Source organism: Spinacia oleracea, chromosome 2 (genome assembly GCF_020520425.1).
Source record: "Spinacia oleracea cultivar Varoflay chromosome 2, BTI_SOV_V1, whole genome shotgun sequence".
Taxonomy (NCBI): Eukaryota; Viridiplantae; Streptophyta; class Magnoliopsida; order Caryophyllales; family Amaranthaceae; genus Spinacia; species Spinacia oleracea.
The window spans coordinates 92,384,125-92,399,297 of NC_079488.1; the positions used below are offsets into that span (position 1 = coordinate 92,384,125).

A 15,173-nucleotide genomic window follows, 5' to 3' on the forward strand; every position below is an offset into this window, starting at 1 on the left:
TTGGAAGACGATGTTATTCGGATAGAACACTACAAGAGGGGGGTGAATTGTATTGGGAACTTATAGCCAACATAATTGCGGAATTAAAAAAAACTAAAAGCTATAGGAACACAGTGCACAAGAGAGATTTTCAAGAGGAAACTTTCCAGGGCCCAACTAGAAAGAAAACCTCGACCCACTCGTGATTTGCTCTAAAACTCTTCACTATAATAGGGCAATAACAACTTAGTTACAATCCTATTAGAAACTCGGGCCTTAGTTGAGTTCCTCTACGAACTCAAGTTTCCAACAGTTGTTCCCTCAAATAACTACGCTTAGTGCTTCTACTCTGAAGCTTTCTCTCTCTTCACTCAGGCTCAACTCAAAGCCTACAATATAAGAGTTCACTCAAACCCTTACCACAAATAAGATTTTATCCAAAGTCTCTCTAAATAAAACAGAAGCTTGAATAATAAACACTAAGAAACAGGAAATTGGAACTCTAAAGGAACAGGTATGTAAAAAATAATAATGAGGAAGACAAAGTATATGGCGTATATAATTATTTTCCACTATGTCGGACACTTTGCAAAGGCTAAAACGTTCTCTTTTCATAGGCAACAATTATCTATTCCCCAAGTAAACTTCCACTTACGTAGCCATGTTTCCTTCAAAGTAGGCATGATCCCACGACTAAGTAAACAGGAGAACTTGTGGAGTAAGGACCAAATATTGCCTTAAGTTTCTCCACTGATTTAAGTCGTTACAATTTATGCATCCTAGTTTCTAGGCATGATCCTCATGTTCCTAAAACAAACCCACTAGATGTCAGTTACATTAAACGTGATTTAATAACTGATTTCATAGATTCCCGAGTTAATAGGAACCTACCTAATTAATCTACTTATGAACGTAAATTAATATTTGACTACCTATGATACCCAAATTAATAGGACTCTAATTAATTAATTAATTCCAAAATCCTCCGTATAAAACATATTTATCTTATTAAGATTCCTAGACTTAGTCAATTACCTATTTATTAAAGACTTTTAATCAAATTAAAACTCTTAAATAAAATATCCCTAATCACGTTTTTATTCTAAATTTACTGACACGAGTTCCACAGACATGAGTTCCACTAACACGAGTTCCCATTTCCTTACATTGAAGCCTAGAATGTAAACTCATACAAACAGACTCTTCTCTCCGAGTTCCCCCTCAGGAACTACTCGTAGTTCCTCTAGCTTATATGCAAGAAATTTGTAACTGCCGGAGTGTCTAGAGTTCAACCTTAGCAAATGCTCTGCAGTCCCAGCTCTAGATTTTATGCTTCTTTGTTATAAGCATCTCACAATCATCAACTTCCAGTAAGCTCTATTATTGATGACTTGGACACAACTATTCATTAATGATCTTTGCACACATACAACTTGAAAAACCACGTTAGTTGATTACTTACTTTAGTTTGTCATCATCAAAACCATATTGGCTCAACAGACGAAATTTTACAAAAAGATGTTACATTTTCAGACATATGAATACATTTGAGGGGATAATAAAGATTAGATTATTGCCAATTGTAATAAAACAAAATGGGTCAGTAGAATCTCCATGATATACAGCACTACATTTCTAAACACCATCTTTATAGTGGGGGCTGTCGAGGGTTGAAAAATTACGGGTTTTATGTGAAGACTCTACACCTCGCTATCTTTTCAGCGTCGGCTACACTAAGATGCCTAATACCATTATGTTTCATCCACCCCTCTCCTTGAATATATACATCTTGAAGGATCTTTTCTTCCAATTTCAGCAACTTGAGGCCTTCACTTACACGGGGAAAAAAACCTTGAGGTCTCAAACACCAACTCCTAAATACACCAAATAAAACATCCATATCACCTGCAAACCTCTCTACACCTCCGTTATATACCTTTGTATTGCTCATAAGAATACCATTAAAAATTAAACGATCTATTCCAGTTGCTAAACTCCTCCATACTGAAGTGAAGTCCATGCTGTTTAGACCTTCTTCCAATTTAGACATCTTTCCCTGCAAATAGTCTAGAGCCACTACAAAAGATTTTGTCACTGTCCAGCCTTCTTCAATCTTCTCCTGCCATTGTTTTCTATTCCTTATATAATCTCGAATCTGAGCGTCAAATCCTCTTAAAACAACATTTGTCAATTTATTAACCCATTCCTTTCTAAACTCCTCCAGCTTTACAATTTCCTCATCCAAAACCCCATTTCCATTTCCCTCGGTAATACCAGTCGAAAGACTACTCTCTCTAAAACCCTTTTCTGATTCAACATCCTCTGCGAGTCCCATTTCAACAAAGATGATATCATCACACCATTCTATTAAGATTGACTCGAGATGGTGAGCAGAATTCACTGAAGTCATAACTCTGGCCACGGCATCATCATCTGCCAATGCTGTGAGCCCTTCTGCTTCTAAGCATTTGGTAAGCAAGCAATTCAGGAAGGTCTGAATAATTGGAGCACCCACTAATCTGACAAATCGAGATCTCAAAAATACGGAAGGTATTGATCTACAGCGGTCAATGACTGATGATACGTGTTTGAGAACTATGGATGAAGCTACAGGAGATTTATAATCTTCAGACCCAGGAAAAAGAACTGCTCCCCGAGTTTTTGTTGTCCAATTTCTCTCATCCTCCATTTCAGGTTTCAATTTCTCTATTACATTGTCATGTTCTATGTGCACCCATAAATCAAGCCAGTCTGGCCGGTCACAGAAGACAGAGAGAGAAGACATCCTTTGTAAGAGGCTGTACTCCTCAGTCGAATCTAAGATCCCAGAGAGGGCAGCCAGAGCATGAATCTTTTTATCAAATGATATCATCAAATCAACCAAATGAAGCCATGACATTCTTGCCTGCAGCCTAACCTCCACTGTACTCTCCTCATCCAAATGAGAAACATATGCAGGAAATAATTCCTTTGCCAAGTATGTTGATAGGGAGGTCACCATAGCGGAAATCCATTCCTCTCTGCAACTGTATCCTGTCAACATTGCTTCATCCACCAGGGGTTGCAACAACTCATCCACTGAATCAATATAATCCCTTGTATTCTTGTAAATGAGAGCAAATATGAATTCAGGCTTATCTACCCACTTTTGGAAATGATGAAGGAATGCAAGAGAGAGAGGATTCACAAGTTCTTCAATACCCCAGAGTGGCTGGTACTGAAAAATATCACGGTTATACCCCTCAAGTTGCCGTGACTTTCTTCGTCGCTGTAACTCCTGTAGGCTGCACAAGGCAAGAAAAATTTCACAGTACTTCTGTTTCATCTCTCCATGCATTGCAGAAAGAGGATTTCGCACTTCAGAAATTCTCCTTCCTTCAATATTTGAAGAACTTAATGTGGAAAGAGATGGTGGCCATCCTATTGAAATAAGCAGGGCACGGTGATCAGCAACTGCCTGGGGTCTCAAAATAGCTAAGGCTCGATCAACTCTATGATCAGCAGCTGACACAAGTCGGACCCACTGGGGGTGTTCCCTCGTCACTGAAGCTAAAACATCTTCTATTGATTTAAGGGAAGTGATTGCACTGAAGCGTATTTCCTGCGAAAAGATGTAACGAAGTAAGAAGATATTCCTTGAAGCATGACTCCAAACAGAAACCATTCAGCTGATGATAATATCCAGAGAAAACCTCTGAGTACTGTCTCGTAGAGTTCTTCTTCAAATTTTTGTTCATCACAGAAGTGACTGCATCTTCAATGTCACCAACCAGGCTATCAAGCTTCAATGCTGTCTCTGAAACAAACAAAGGTATCCTTATTCAGAGGAACAGCCAGGAAAAAAAGAAAGGAAATAGCTCTGTGATAACTTCCACTGTCCAACAACACAAACTGAAACTCGCAAATTTCAATTACCGCACATTAGGAAATAAAAAATAAAAAATGACAAACAGGACAATCAGTTAGCCACCATATCAGAATTATGTCCAAACTATTCTAGTGACAAACCCACTTTGTTGCTCCTACTGCTGCAAATGTGATACTTACGAGAAATTCCCAAAGAGAAGACTGGTTGTCATATCCTGCTACAAACCCCTCATATAATTAGGCGAAATAAATGGCAATGACACAAACAAAACTGATAATGTCTTTTCTTCCTTGAAGATGCAGCATCTCTGACCACTATAATTTGTATAAGTTCTTGTAGCTTTCTCGAGAAATTAGACAATCACCATATTACAGGAAGAAACAGCGCAGCAAATCCATCACTAACAATGTAGCCTTTTTAGAATTGGGTCCAAATCCTAGGGATTTTCAGTAACATTAATAGACAGTGGTACATTATGTTAAGATCTCCTAACACTGTTACAATATTCCTCTTTACATTATATCTTCAGAAAGGGAAGTTTGGCTTCAGAGGCAATTAAATACTAGGTCTCTTAAGAATTTTGGAACTTTTGTAAGATGTTTCCCATACGTTAATTCAAAAGGAAATCATATTTGAATTCTTCACAGTCATACTGTAGATCTTACACCCTGGTGCATGATGTACATCATGCTCCCGGAAGCACATATAACTCAAAGTGAAAAAGAACATACTTCAATATAAAAGAAAATATCTCATCTCCATTCATAAAAGAACATACCTTTTACAATAAAGAGCATACAGTAAACAAACATGGATGTATGATAAAAGAACATGCATGTATAATGAAAGAATATTCACCGGGATGCTCCCGAGTGTATAATCTAACAACTTCCCAGCAGTGGATAGTCTATATATTAATAAAGAGCAAACAATTACTCGTAAGTGCTAATGATTCTGACCGAGGGTCTTGTTCAAAGGCTATGACTCTGTAATGGACCAACATATCTCTGAGACACCTCTGTTGGTCTACAGCAGAGGGTACAAGAAGGAGCGAGCACAAGCACCTACAGAAGGCACAAACGCATAGCAGAATGGGTGAAAAATGACCGTTAGCCACTAAAGAACAAAAAGAGCATTAATGAAACTGTACTAGGTAGAATAGCCTAGTGCATAAATAGGAGAAGGAAAGAGAAAGGCATGGTGGAATTTGTATCGTCTTAGGAGATTAGTAACCTAAAGATACTGTTTGGAGATTGATAGCCTCAAGCTATCTGTCTGTTTGTACTGTCCGTACCTTTGGGTATTTTGTGAATCAAAGCTTCAATCTTTCTCTATACTTTTCTCTATTGTCTGTGTTAGATGTGGTGTGATGGCAGGGACTGCAAGAGTATTGCAATTGGTATCAGAGCAGCCACGAACCTGAGGAAGAAGAGCAGCCATGATACTTTCTAATTCGCAGAGATTTGAAGCCCTAGATGGGGGACTCACAGATGTAGGCAGCGGATGAATTCTTTGGAGGAAAAAGTGCATACAACTACTGTCTGAAAGTATGGCAGCGTTCCAAAAGATCCTGGCCGAGAATTGTGTGGTCAAGAGTGCCGAGGACACACAAAAATCAAGAAGCGGTGGAAGCAGCTAGCAACCGCTTAGAAGGGCACATTGATCGCTTCAGGGAAGATCAGACTAATCAGATGGTTGTGTTGAAGAGGAACCAGGAGCACTTCCAAGAAGAGGTGAAGGCTTTGATGGCCAACAAAACTCCGGCGAGACAGAACAGAGAGAGAAGAAGAGGCTTTGATGACGGAGGTGGAGGAGGGTGGTGGCCATTGAAAATACTGGAAGCTTGACATGTCGTTGTTTAAAGGCCGCGACCTAGATGGAGGGGATTCTCCGCATGGAGAAATACTTTGATTTTTACAAGCTCTCTGAGAATGAAAAGATGGATGCGGGGGTGGTTTCAATGGAGGGTGATGCCCTGTGGTGGTTCACCTTCGAGTCAAGCCGGAGGCCGATGAGAACTTGTTCGGAGTTGAAGGCTAGGGTGTTGACAAAATTTTGCCCCACAAATACTGGAACCCTACACGAATAGTGGTTGGCCACCACTCAAACAACCACGGTGGCCGATTATATGCGGCGCTTCATCGACTTAGTAGCTCCCCTGGATGAGGGATGTCTGCAGTATCATGTTAGGAATATGTAAATGGGATAAAGGAGGAGATAAAGGCTGAAATTCGGGTCTTCAATCCATATACATTGCAGCAAGCTACGTATTTGTCTACTCGGGTAGAGGAGAGAAACCGGGTCAGACGAAGCGGGTATGGAGGCAGCAAGAATGGCTCATTTTCTTATTTCAGGCTTTCAATACAGCCAACTCAAACCAACTCATTAGTCCAGACTCATGGACTATCATCCAATCATTAAACCCAGATACGAAAACCACTTTATTCAAGCCAGCCACTTCATCTTGCTCCTCCGGATCAACCGCTTCAACGACGCGATTCACCACAAAACGCCTGAGAGAAAGAGAATTGCAAGAGAAGAGGTCAAAAGGTGTGTGCTTTAGGTGTGACGAGAGCTGGGGTATTGGCCATAGATGTAAGAAGAAGGAGATGAGCGCTTTGTTAATCGACGGCGATGATACCGAGGAAGATGAGGCCGACGGCTATGCGAGTGGTGAGTTTCGGTTGTTAGAAATAGAAATTCCTAGGCGAAGAGGAAGCACCGATCGTTCTTTCCATTAATTCAATCGTGGGTCTAACCAACCCAAAGACACTCAAGATGGTGGGATTAATTGGTGAAGGTGAGGTAGTCGTGATGGTCGATCCTGGGGCCATCCACAACTTCATCTCACTTCGAGCCGTGGAGGAGTTGAGCATTCCAGTAATAGAGTCACAGTCAGCTGGGTTTGAGTTTTCCTTGTCAATGGAGAAGCAGTACGCGAGAAGGGAGTTTGCGAAGGGGTCGAATCAAAACTCAATGTAGAAATAGAGGTACGGGAAGACTTTCTCCCATTGGAACTAGGCAACTCAGATGTCATACTCGGCATTCAATGGATCGAAACGTTAGGCCCAATGGTGACTAATTGGAAGAACCAAGTTATGAAGTATCAGATTAAGGGAGCAACGGTGACTCTCAAGGGGGACCCCTCCCTGGCATGGTCGAGAATATCGCTGAAGGCAATGATCAAAATTCTAAAAGAGGGTGGTGGTATTTTAGTGGAGTTCAACTGGTTGGAAGAAAAGAAGCTCTCGGCAGATGAACACCCACACCCACAGTGGCGTGTTCGAGTTGCCCACGGGATAACTTACTCCTCGAGGCCATGTGCACGCAATTCTTAAGAAGGAGGGCAGCAACCCCGTAAGTGTGAGGTCGTACCAGTATCCGCAAGTCCAAAAAGATGAAATAGAACGACTCATCCGAAAAATGTTAAGAGGCAGGTATCATTCAACCTTCCACTAGTCCCTTCTTTAGTCCAATATTGTCGATAAAAAAGAAAGATGGTCGTGGCGGTTTTGGTTGGATACACCTATGTTGGTCTACAACAGACGCTACAAGAAGGAGCGAGCACAAGCACCTACAGCAGGCACACAGACGCATAGCAGAATGGGTGAAGAATGATCGTTAGCAATTAAAGAACAAGAAGAGCATTAATGAAACTGTACCGGGTAGAGTAGCCTAGTGCATAAATAGGAGAAGGAAAGAGAAAGGCATGGTGGAATTTGTATCGTCTTAGGAGATTAGTAACCTAAAGATATTGTTTGGAGATTAGTAACCTAAAGTTGCTTCTCTGCGTCAGGATGTTTCCGCCATTCTTGCATGGCTTCCAGCCCCTGCCCTGACTAGTGCTGAGTCAGTCGTTACTTTTCTCTTTCCCTTGCATTATTTTGTATTGTCGCAGTGGGGACACTGCATCATTCTAGCTTGGGGGAGGAATATCTATCCTTTATTGCTTTCTTAGTGTAATTTTATCGCTTTATAGGTGTTGTACGCTTTGTACCATTCATTAGGGGTGGGAGTTTACGTGCAACGAAAAAAAATGTACTGCTTTACTAGTATTATTGTTGATCAATTTAGTTTCAATTTTACTTGCATTCATATATCTTTATACCCTGCATAGCGTGTTTGACTTGCAAACCGTGTCCGGACTTTATTTGACTCTCTTGAGCTTCTTTTGAACTTAGGCACTTAGCTACGATTCTGAAATTTAGTCGGTTGTTTTATACATTGATAACTGCTTGGCATTATGTGAACCAATTGAATGGTATGCGGTAAGATGTTGGTCTCATGTCAAGAATAGCTAGCCAATTATCTTGTAGGTCACCTTACTATGTGTTTGTGTGATTGATGTGACTTGTTATCGTATGATTTGGGCTTGAGATTCATTAGTAGTTCAGTTGCAACTCACGCATGTCGCGTATGTTAGAGGACATTCTCTTAGGAAGACTTCGGACAAATCTAGAACATCAGTTCCTGCCTTTCATACCCATGGTTGAACCTTGTCCGTTTATTCTTTTAACTCCACAAAATTGAGCCATATTAACCCCGTTAGTCACTTATCCCGAGTCTTGGGGGAGCTTTGGTGTTCGTAATGGTTTCATTGATGTTGGTTGATTGGCATACAAAGCCAATAGTTCGTGGTTCAAGGCTCTGTTTGGATTTGTGGTTCGAAAATGGTGAATATAATTGTCGCCACCCAGCATGTAACAATTAGCATTTTTTTTTTTTGTACGTAAGCATTTTTTATTTCTTTTTGTAAGGTAATTTTCGTCATTTCATTTTGCATTCAAAAAAATATGAAGAAAGGAAAAAAACATATAAAAAAAATTCAAAAAAAAAATAAAGATTCAAAAAAATATGTTATTCATTTTGTATATAGTTTGAAGGAGAAAGACCATTGGCATTATACTATGTTCTTCCCCTTGGTTGTAACTTGGTTGACTGTTCGGGTTTCATGGTTCGATGGAGTTGGATTTTCGGCATTATCACGCCGACACATATAGTTCACCTTTGCTCCACAAGTTGGACCTTACTCTCACTTTTTCCCAAATTATATCCTACCCTTTCTTTGTACCTAGCCCCATTATAAGTATATGATCTCTTGATTGGCATTTTTGTTTTGTGATTGAGTGAAAATCGTTTCTTGCTATTGTCATCTTACCCCTGTTGCATCATATACTTATATTATGCAAGGTATGCGGCGACGACTAGCTTGATTGAGAACGGTTTGTGGCTAAGCTTCGTTGTTTCAATTGTAGATCATGATGCTTTATGCTTTATGCTAGATTTCTGTCTCAATAAGTTTGTTTGATTGTTTGCTCGAGAGTAGTTGGTCTTACCATGGTTTAATGAAAGTCATGTGCGTCTCATTTCACTGTCTTTGGTTTAGTGTTGCTTGGGGACGAGCAAAAGTCTAGCTTGGGGGAATTTGAAAAAGCATATTTGCATAGGGTATTTTAGTTGCATTTTTAGACATTCGTCTCATTTTAGTTGCATTTAGGGTTTTCTTTGATATTTCAGGTGATTTTCTTCGTTTGTGTTTTCTTTGATATTTCAGGTGATTTTACAATCATTTGGATGCTTTCGGAGTATTTGGAGGTGGGTCATATGATTACGAGACATAAACTGAAAATGCGGTATCATTCGCGGTTGTGGTATCGTCGCGATGATGCGATAGCGGAACAGTTGCGGTTGTCGCGATCGGATTGCGGACGAATAAAGAAAAATGAATAAATAAAATACTCATATCCCACGTTCCATGTATAAAGAAAAAAATTGAAAAAGAAAATGAAAATCTTTGAAACTTAATTCATTAAAAAAAATAAGGTATCGTATAATCTCTTTCTTTTATAAGGAAATATACCCAATAAGGAGTATTTCGTATTAAGTATTACCCCTCAAAAAAAACTAGTTGTACACAACTATAATAAATAATAAAAACTAAAAATACTAAAAAAAGTTGATAAAATGGGAAAGGTGTAACAGGCTAACAGCTGTAACTCTTTTTGAAACTCTTTTTGAAATTCTCTAAGACTCTAACAGCTGTAACTTTTTTCACTAAAAAAAATAAAGAAATAATTCAACCTAATCCTGTCAGTTGTAAGTTTCACCCAAAAAAAAATAAAGAAATAAATAAAAAAAAGAGTCCGCATTTATGCGGTTTGTGGTCTTCATCCAACTTCGTCTTCTTCAATATGCCGCCGCCATTAACAAAGAGGAAGGTTTAAACCTCAGAATCTCAGATCTACCGTCGGATGCGTCACAAAACTTTTCTTCTTCTTCTTCGCTTTATTTTTCCTTTTAGCAATCTAATTTTCAAGGATGCGGCCGATTCTTGAGTGATATCGCTTGTCTTGGCCGATTTTGGACCGTACCGGTGGAATCAGGCAAAATATCGTTGTTTTTACAAAAGAGCGTGATAAATCAGCATATCTCGTATCGGCAGGCTCGGAATACGAGTTAACTCGGACGATACGAGTTAACTCATGCGAGTTTTTATTCCATGTTACCATATGGTTTGAGTCGAAGATGAATTGTTTGATCGGAGAATTGAGCTTTCCTAGAACGATTATGTCAATACGAATTACTAGCTCGCTAGCTATGTCGCTTGTTGAGGAATTCGGCAGCTCGTCACATCTCTCGTTGGCTCGCCACATCCCTTGTTGCACCATATCTCTATCCATCGAGCATTGCATAAGAGGATGCACATCCCTCGCTCTCTCGCTTAGATCCCTTGTTGCCTCGCTGGCTCATTGTGCCTTGGTTCAGCGTTTCACCAAGCCAGCGAGGGATCTTAGCACTTCACCAAGCCACCGAGGGATGGCTCGCAAGATCCCTTGCTGCCTCGTTATAATATTGTTTTGCGCCTCACCAGCCAGTGAGGGATGGCACGCGAGATCCCTCGTTGCCATGCTTCGCCAACTCCTGCGCCTTGTGCGTTGCCTAGGCGCCTTGGTCGTTGCTCGAGTTTCGTTGCCACATCATCGCTCGCCGACCAATCATTGACGACTTCTGTTTTTATTTTCTTATTTTTTCTTTTAGAAAATAGAAACTATAAATAATTGAAGGGAATTATTTTCCCTTATGCTTTTAATTCCTAGAATTCCTTTTCTACGTTATTTTGGTTTTCTCTCTTCATTTTATTGAGCCCTAGTACGTTTTCATTCCATTGATCAATATAGAGGTATTTTCATAATTCATCTTGCTTTCAATTATTGTTCTTATTATTTTTCGTTGAATTTCATCTTTATTTCATATTTCATGTTTGTTAAATTAGTTATGAGCGAGTAGTCGTTTTCTAGGGTTAAGTAAGGGAAGCATGTTTATACCATGAGGGGCCGTTTGGTTCGCAAGGGGTAAACGGAATGGAATCAAGAATGGGATAGAAGGGTAATGGAAATCATTCCCTTTGATATAAAATGTTGTTTGGGAGCTTTTTATTAATTTCATTCACCTTCCTTCTCACCATTTTTTCTGACCACCTCCACCTCCCCCTCCCCTCCGGCGCCGCCCCCTTCGTCTCCTTCTCTCCTCTTCGCCGCCGCGCCCTTCCCTCTCCTTCTCCCTCTATCGCCGCCGCCCCCCCTCCGTCTCCTTCTCTCCTCTTCGCTGCCCCTCCCTTTCCTTCTCTCTGTCGCCGCCGCCCCTCCCCCGCCCCCTTCGTCTCCTTCTCTCCTCTTCGCCGCCCTTCCCTCTCCTTCTCCCTCTATCGCCGCCGTCTCTCCCCCACCCCCTCCGTCTCCTTATCTCCTCTTCGTTTCCCTTCCCTCTCCTTCTCCATTTTCGCCGCCGCCCCTCTCCGCCCCCTCCGTCTCCTTCTCTCCTTTTCGCCGCCGCCCCCTCCGTCTCCTTATCTCCTTTTTGCCGGTGGTTGATCTGGTGGCTGAGTGAGGTGGGGGTTCAGGTGACCTAGGTTGGTCAAGGTTGGTCAAGTGGTGGTCAACGTTTTTGAGAGGTGTTGGGGGGAATGGGAATGGAAAAGTCTAGGGGGGGTGGGGAATCAAGGTAGAAGGTTTTGGGGGTAACCCAAAAATGAAATTGGGTAAAGGGAATGGTGAAACATGCCAAACAAACGACAACAAAGGGAATGATATCAGTCCATTCCCTTTCCCTTTCCTGAATACCCCCAACCAAACGCCCCCTGATTGTTATGTATTAAAGTTTGTTAATTTATAAATTTTATGCTCGAGTAATTCCCAATGGATTTGTTCTTAATTGTTGATTCATGTAATTGGCTAATATCGTGGTTTGATTATCTAGTTAATAAGAATTAGAATCGAAACATCATACTCTTAGAGGCTTGGTGCAATTGGCAATTTTGATTATGTTAGCAACCGTACTACATATGTTGGATTGAAAGTGTTAAGACCCGACCGTAGGATTAACATGTACTTTAATTTCTCGTCCTAGTTTATTCATTGTCGAATTGATTTGTGTTCTTGGATTGGTATAAGCATGGCAGACAAAACGTATGCCCTAAATCTTTAATTCATTGATAAATTCTACATTTATATTATTGTTTTAGTTTTGTTAGTTAATAAATCCAAAATTCACACTTCGTTTATTGAAATAGTTTATAATAATTGGACAAAAACTAATAGAACTTGTCTTCCTGTGGGATTGACCCGTATTTGCTAAGTATCTGCTAACAACAGACACCGTGCACTTGCGGAATCACTTTTTTATTCATCAAAATTCCCCATGGCTAGTGAGACCATAAGAACACAACTACACGAGGTCTCAAGGGGCTGTCAGCAAACCCTATCAAAGCCTACCTTTGTGTCAAAGCTCGACAATATTTGGGAAGCACTTGCAAGGTTGCCTTGCCTCTGGCCTATGGACCCATGTTCATAGTGGGCCTTGAAGAACATCTAATCATAGCTGTCACTGTTCCACACCCTATCTAAGGTGACCTAGATATCCCTACATGTGCGTTGATTGGAAAATTTTAAATCGTAAAAGTACAAGGTAGGTTAAATGAATTCTCAGTCTCCAAGATTTACGAGCAGCACCAGTGTACGACTAACGTACAATACCCCAATACCCCAGGAGAAACTTAAGATGCTTTTGAAAATACAAAGTTAAGAATCCTCGTAAATCTAATTTGAATGACTTCTCTGTTTGTAACCATGACTAATCTAATGTACCGCATCATGGCCATCTTCACACCTCCAACAAGAGCTCATTATGAGTGCATTCAGTGACTGAATGAGAGATTATCCAACTTGATGTTTCTCTACAAATATGCTTCTCAACAATCACTAATTCACTAACGCTAGGAGAAACAACCTACTTAATTTTCACTGCTAAAATGATTTTTGCTACAAGAAAAACTCGAAAATAAGCTCCCTACCAAACCATACTTGAACCAGATCTGCGGCTAAGACAACACTGCAACACCCCCCTACCAAATTCTCCCACAGGCAGGATTTAGGGATGAATCTGATGTACACTGATGACCGAACTACCCTTGTCATTAATCAAGTGTATAAATGAATTCTCTTCACAATTTCCAGTACTTTCCAAATTAATCATTATAATTTCTAACTTAAATTTCGATTCTAAAATGAATTGTTATACAAAGTACGGAGTCTAACTTTGCAGAAGTATTACTGCCCAAATTCACAAAAGAAGTCATATCTTTTCCTCATGAACTTTTAATCAAAATTTAATTGTTTCATCAAATTCCAATACTCATGAAAAAACAATGTTCCATAAATAGGTCAAATTTCGATTTCCAACAACCACACCAATACTTATTTTATAATCTGACTTCAACTACATTTCAAGAGCTTGTATGAAAACAAATTATACGAAATTCATTGTAATTAAAACTAAGCATTATACGGAGCATAAAGAAAATGTTTTACAAATGTAATCACGACTAACCGGCGTAATTTCGCACCATCGCCACTCTCGCAACTTCTTTCGCCAGTGCTGGTAGCTCATCTACCAGCATTTCCTCCGCTTTACCATCTTAAAAAAATATCAGAAATTTCTTGAGAAATTGAAGGTTGTGATTTTAGTTTCAGTACAAAATTAATTGATGAAGAGAGAGAAAACCTGATGAGGAAGCTAAAGACGAGGACTTTGATTTGAGATCTTGAAGTTGGCGATTGACATGGAGAAGAGCGTCGGAAATTCGATCAGAAGAAGAAGCGCAAGAGACAAGACTGGTGTCGAGGCGGCGAGTCAGATCGGTGAGGTGATGAGTCAACTCAGAGCAGCGAGTGTCCAACTCAGTGACCAGGTGAGTGGATTCGGAGAGGTCGAGGTGGTGTTCGGGGCGGTGGAATGTGGTGTTGAGGAAGGAGACGACGGAAAGAGAAAGAGAGGCGATCGCCGGTAAAATCTCCGGCGATGAATCCATAGAGAGAATGGCCACGTTGTTTCTCTGCTTTGATATCCTTCCAGGGGCAGCGGAGCTTTACTGTTGTTTTTGGGAGTTAAACTAATGTTGGTGGACTCACCTTTTGAGTTTTCACCTTTTGGGATCTGTAACTTTTTTTTTCACCTTTTAGGACCTCAACCTCACTTTCCGGCAAATTAACTCACATTTAATTCACCTTTAACCACTCTATAAATTAAAAAAAAAACAATTCAAAACGTTTAATTAAAATCTGAATCCCTTTCTATAAGAAGATAAGATTACATATTTACACAAGAGCTATCACAAAAAGTTCAAAAACCACTGAAGGCAAAATGGAATTACGGAGTAGTAATCACTATTATACTAAGATAACAACAAAATCGTAGACAAAATCCCAGTAAATTAAAGATATTATTTATTTATATTTTTTGATAAAGGAGAGCAAATAACATAAAATCATAAATTAGTTAGAAGTCAGCATGTGAGTGCTCTGGGAAGTACGGTCACGTCATTGGGCTGCCGTGTCCCGTGTTAGACACGTATTGGACACCGACACGCCTTAGACACGCGAAAATATGTGTCCGACACGCGAAATCACGTATCCGATTTTTCTCGAAAAATTATGACACGAGACACACGGCCGGATACACGATGGACACGTCTTGAACACATATTTCATTATTAATTTAATATTTCAGATTACTACTAAGGTCTCATGAGCAATCAACAACCTTCATAAAGATAGGACCAGATTAACAAGCCACCATGACATTAATTAAGGTCTCCTTTGTGGGTTTCTCCATCCATCACGTGAATCCGTTCTTATAATTATGAAGGCTTGATGTTCATTCACAACAATCTCCGTCTACTTTCTAGGAGGAGTGAAAGTTATTACAAGGGAAGAACAAACATGTGGGATGTAGGAGGAGATGATTATTGTGTCATTATCGTGTCATTTTG

The 15,173-nt window shown here is 40.1% G+C and overlaps 1 protein-coding gene across 2 annotated transcripts; it reads right to left on the minus strand.

Annotated features, from left to right (window-relative positions):
- Positions 1-1,485: 1,485 nt before the first annotated feature.
- On the minus strand, positions 1,486-14,318 carry LOC110790101 (RINT1-like protein MAG2). Of its 2 annotated transcripts, none has more exons than XM_021994856.2 (4): positions 13,907-14,318; positions 13,733-13,819; positions 3,672-3,775; positions 1,486-3,580 (listed from the first exon to the last, which is right to left on the minus strand). In XM_021994856.2, the coding sequence occupies exons 1-4, from the start codon at positions 14,211-14,213 to the stop codon at positions 1,667-1,669; spliced, it is 2,412 nt and encodes an 803-aa protein (XP_021850548.1). In that variant the 5' UTR covers positions 14,214-14,318; the 3' UTR covers positions 1,486-1,666. The 2 variants fall into 2 exon arrangements, with proteins under 2 accessions (XP_021850548.1, XP_056693305.1); XM_056837327.1 differs by lacking the exon at positions 13,907-14,318 and adding an exon at positions 4,807-4,911 and having other exon boundaries at positions 13,733-13,803.
- Positions 14,319-15,173: the final 855 nt, after the last annotated feature.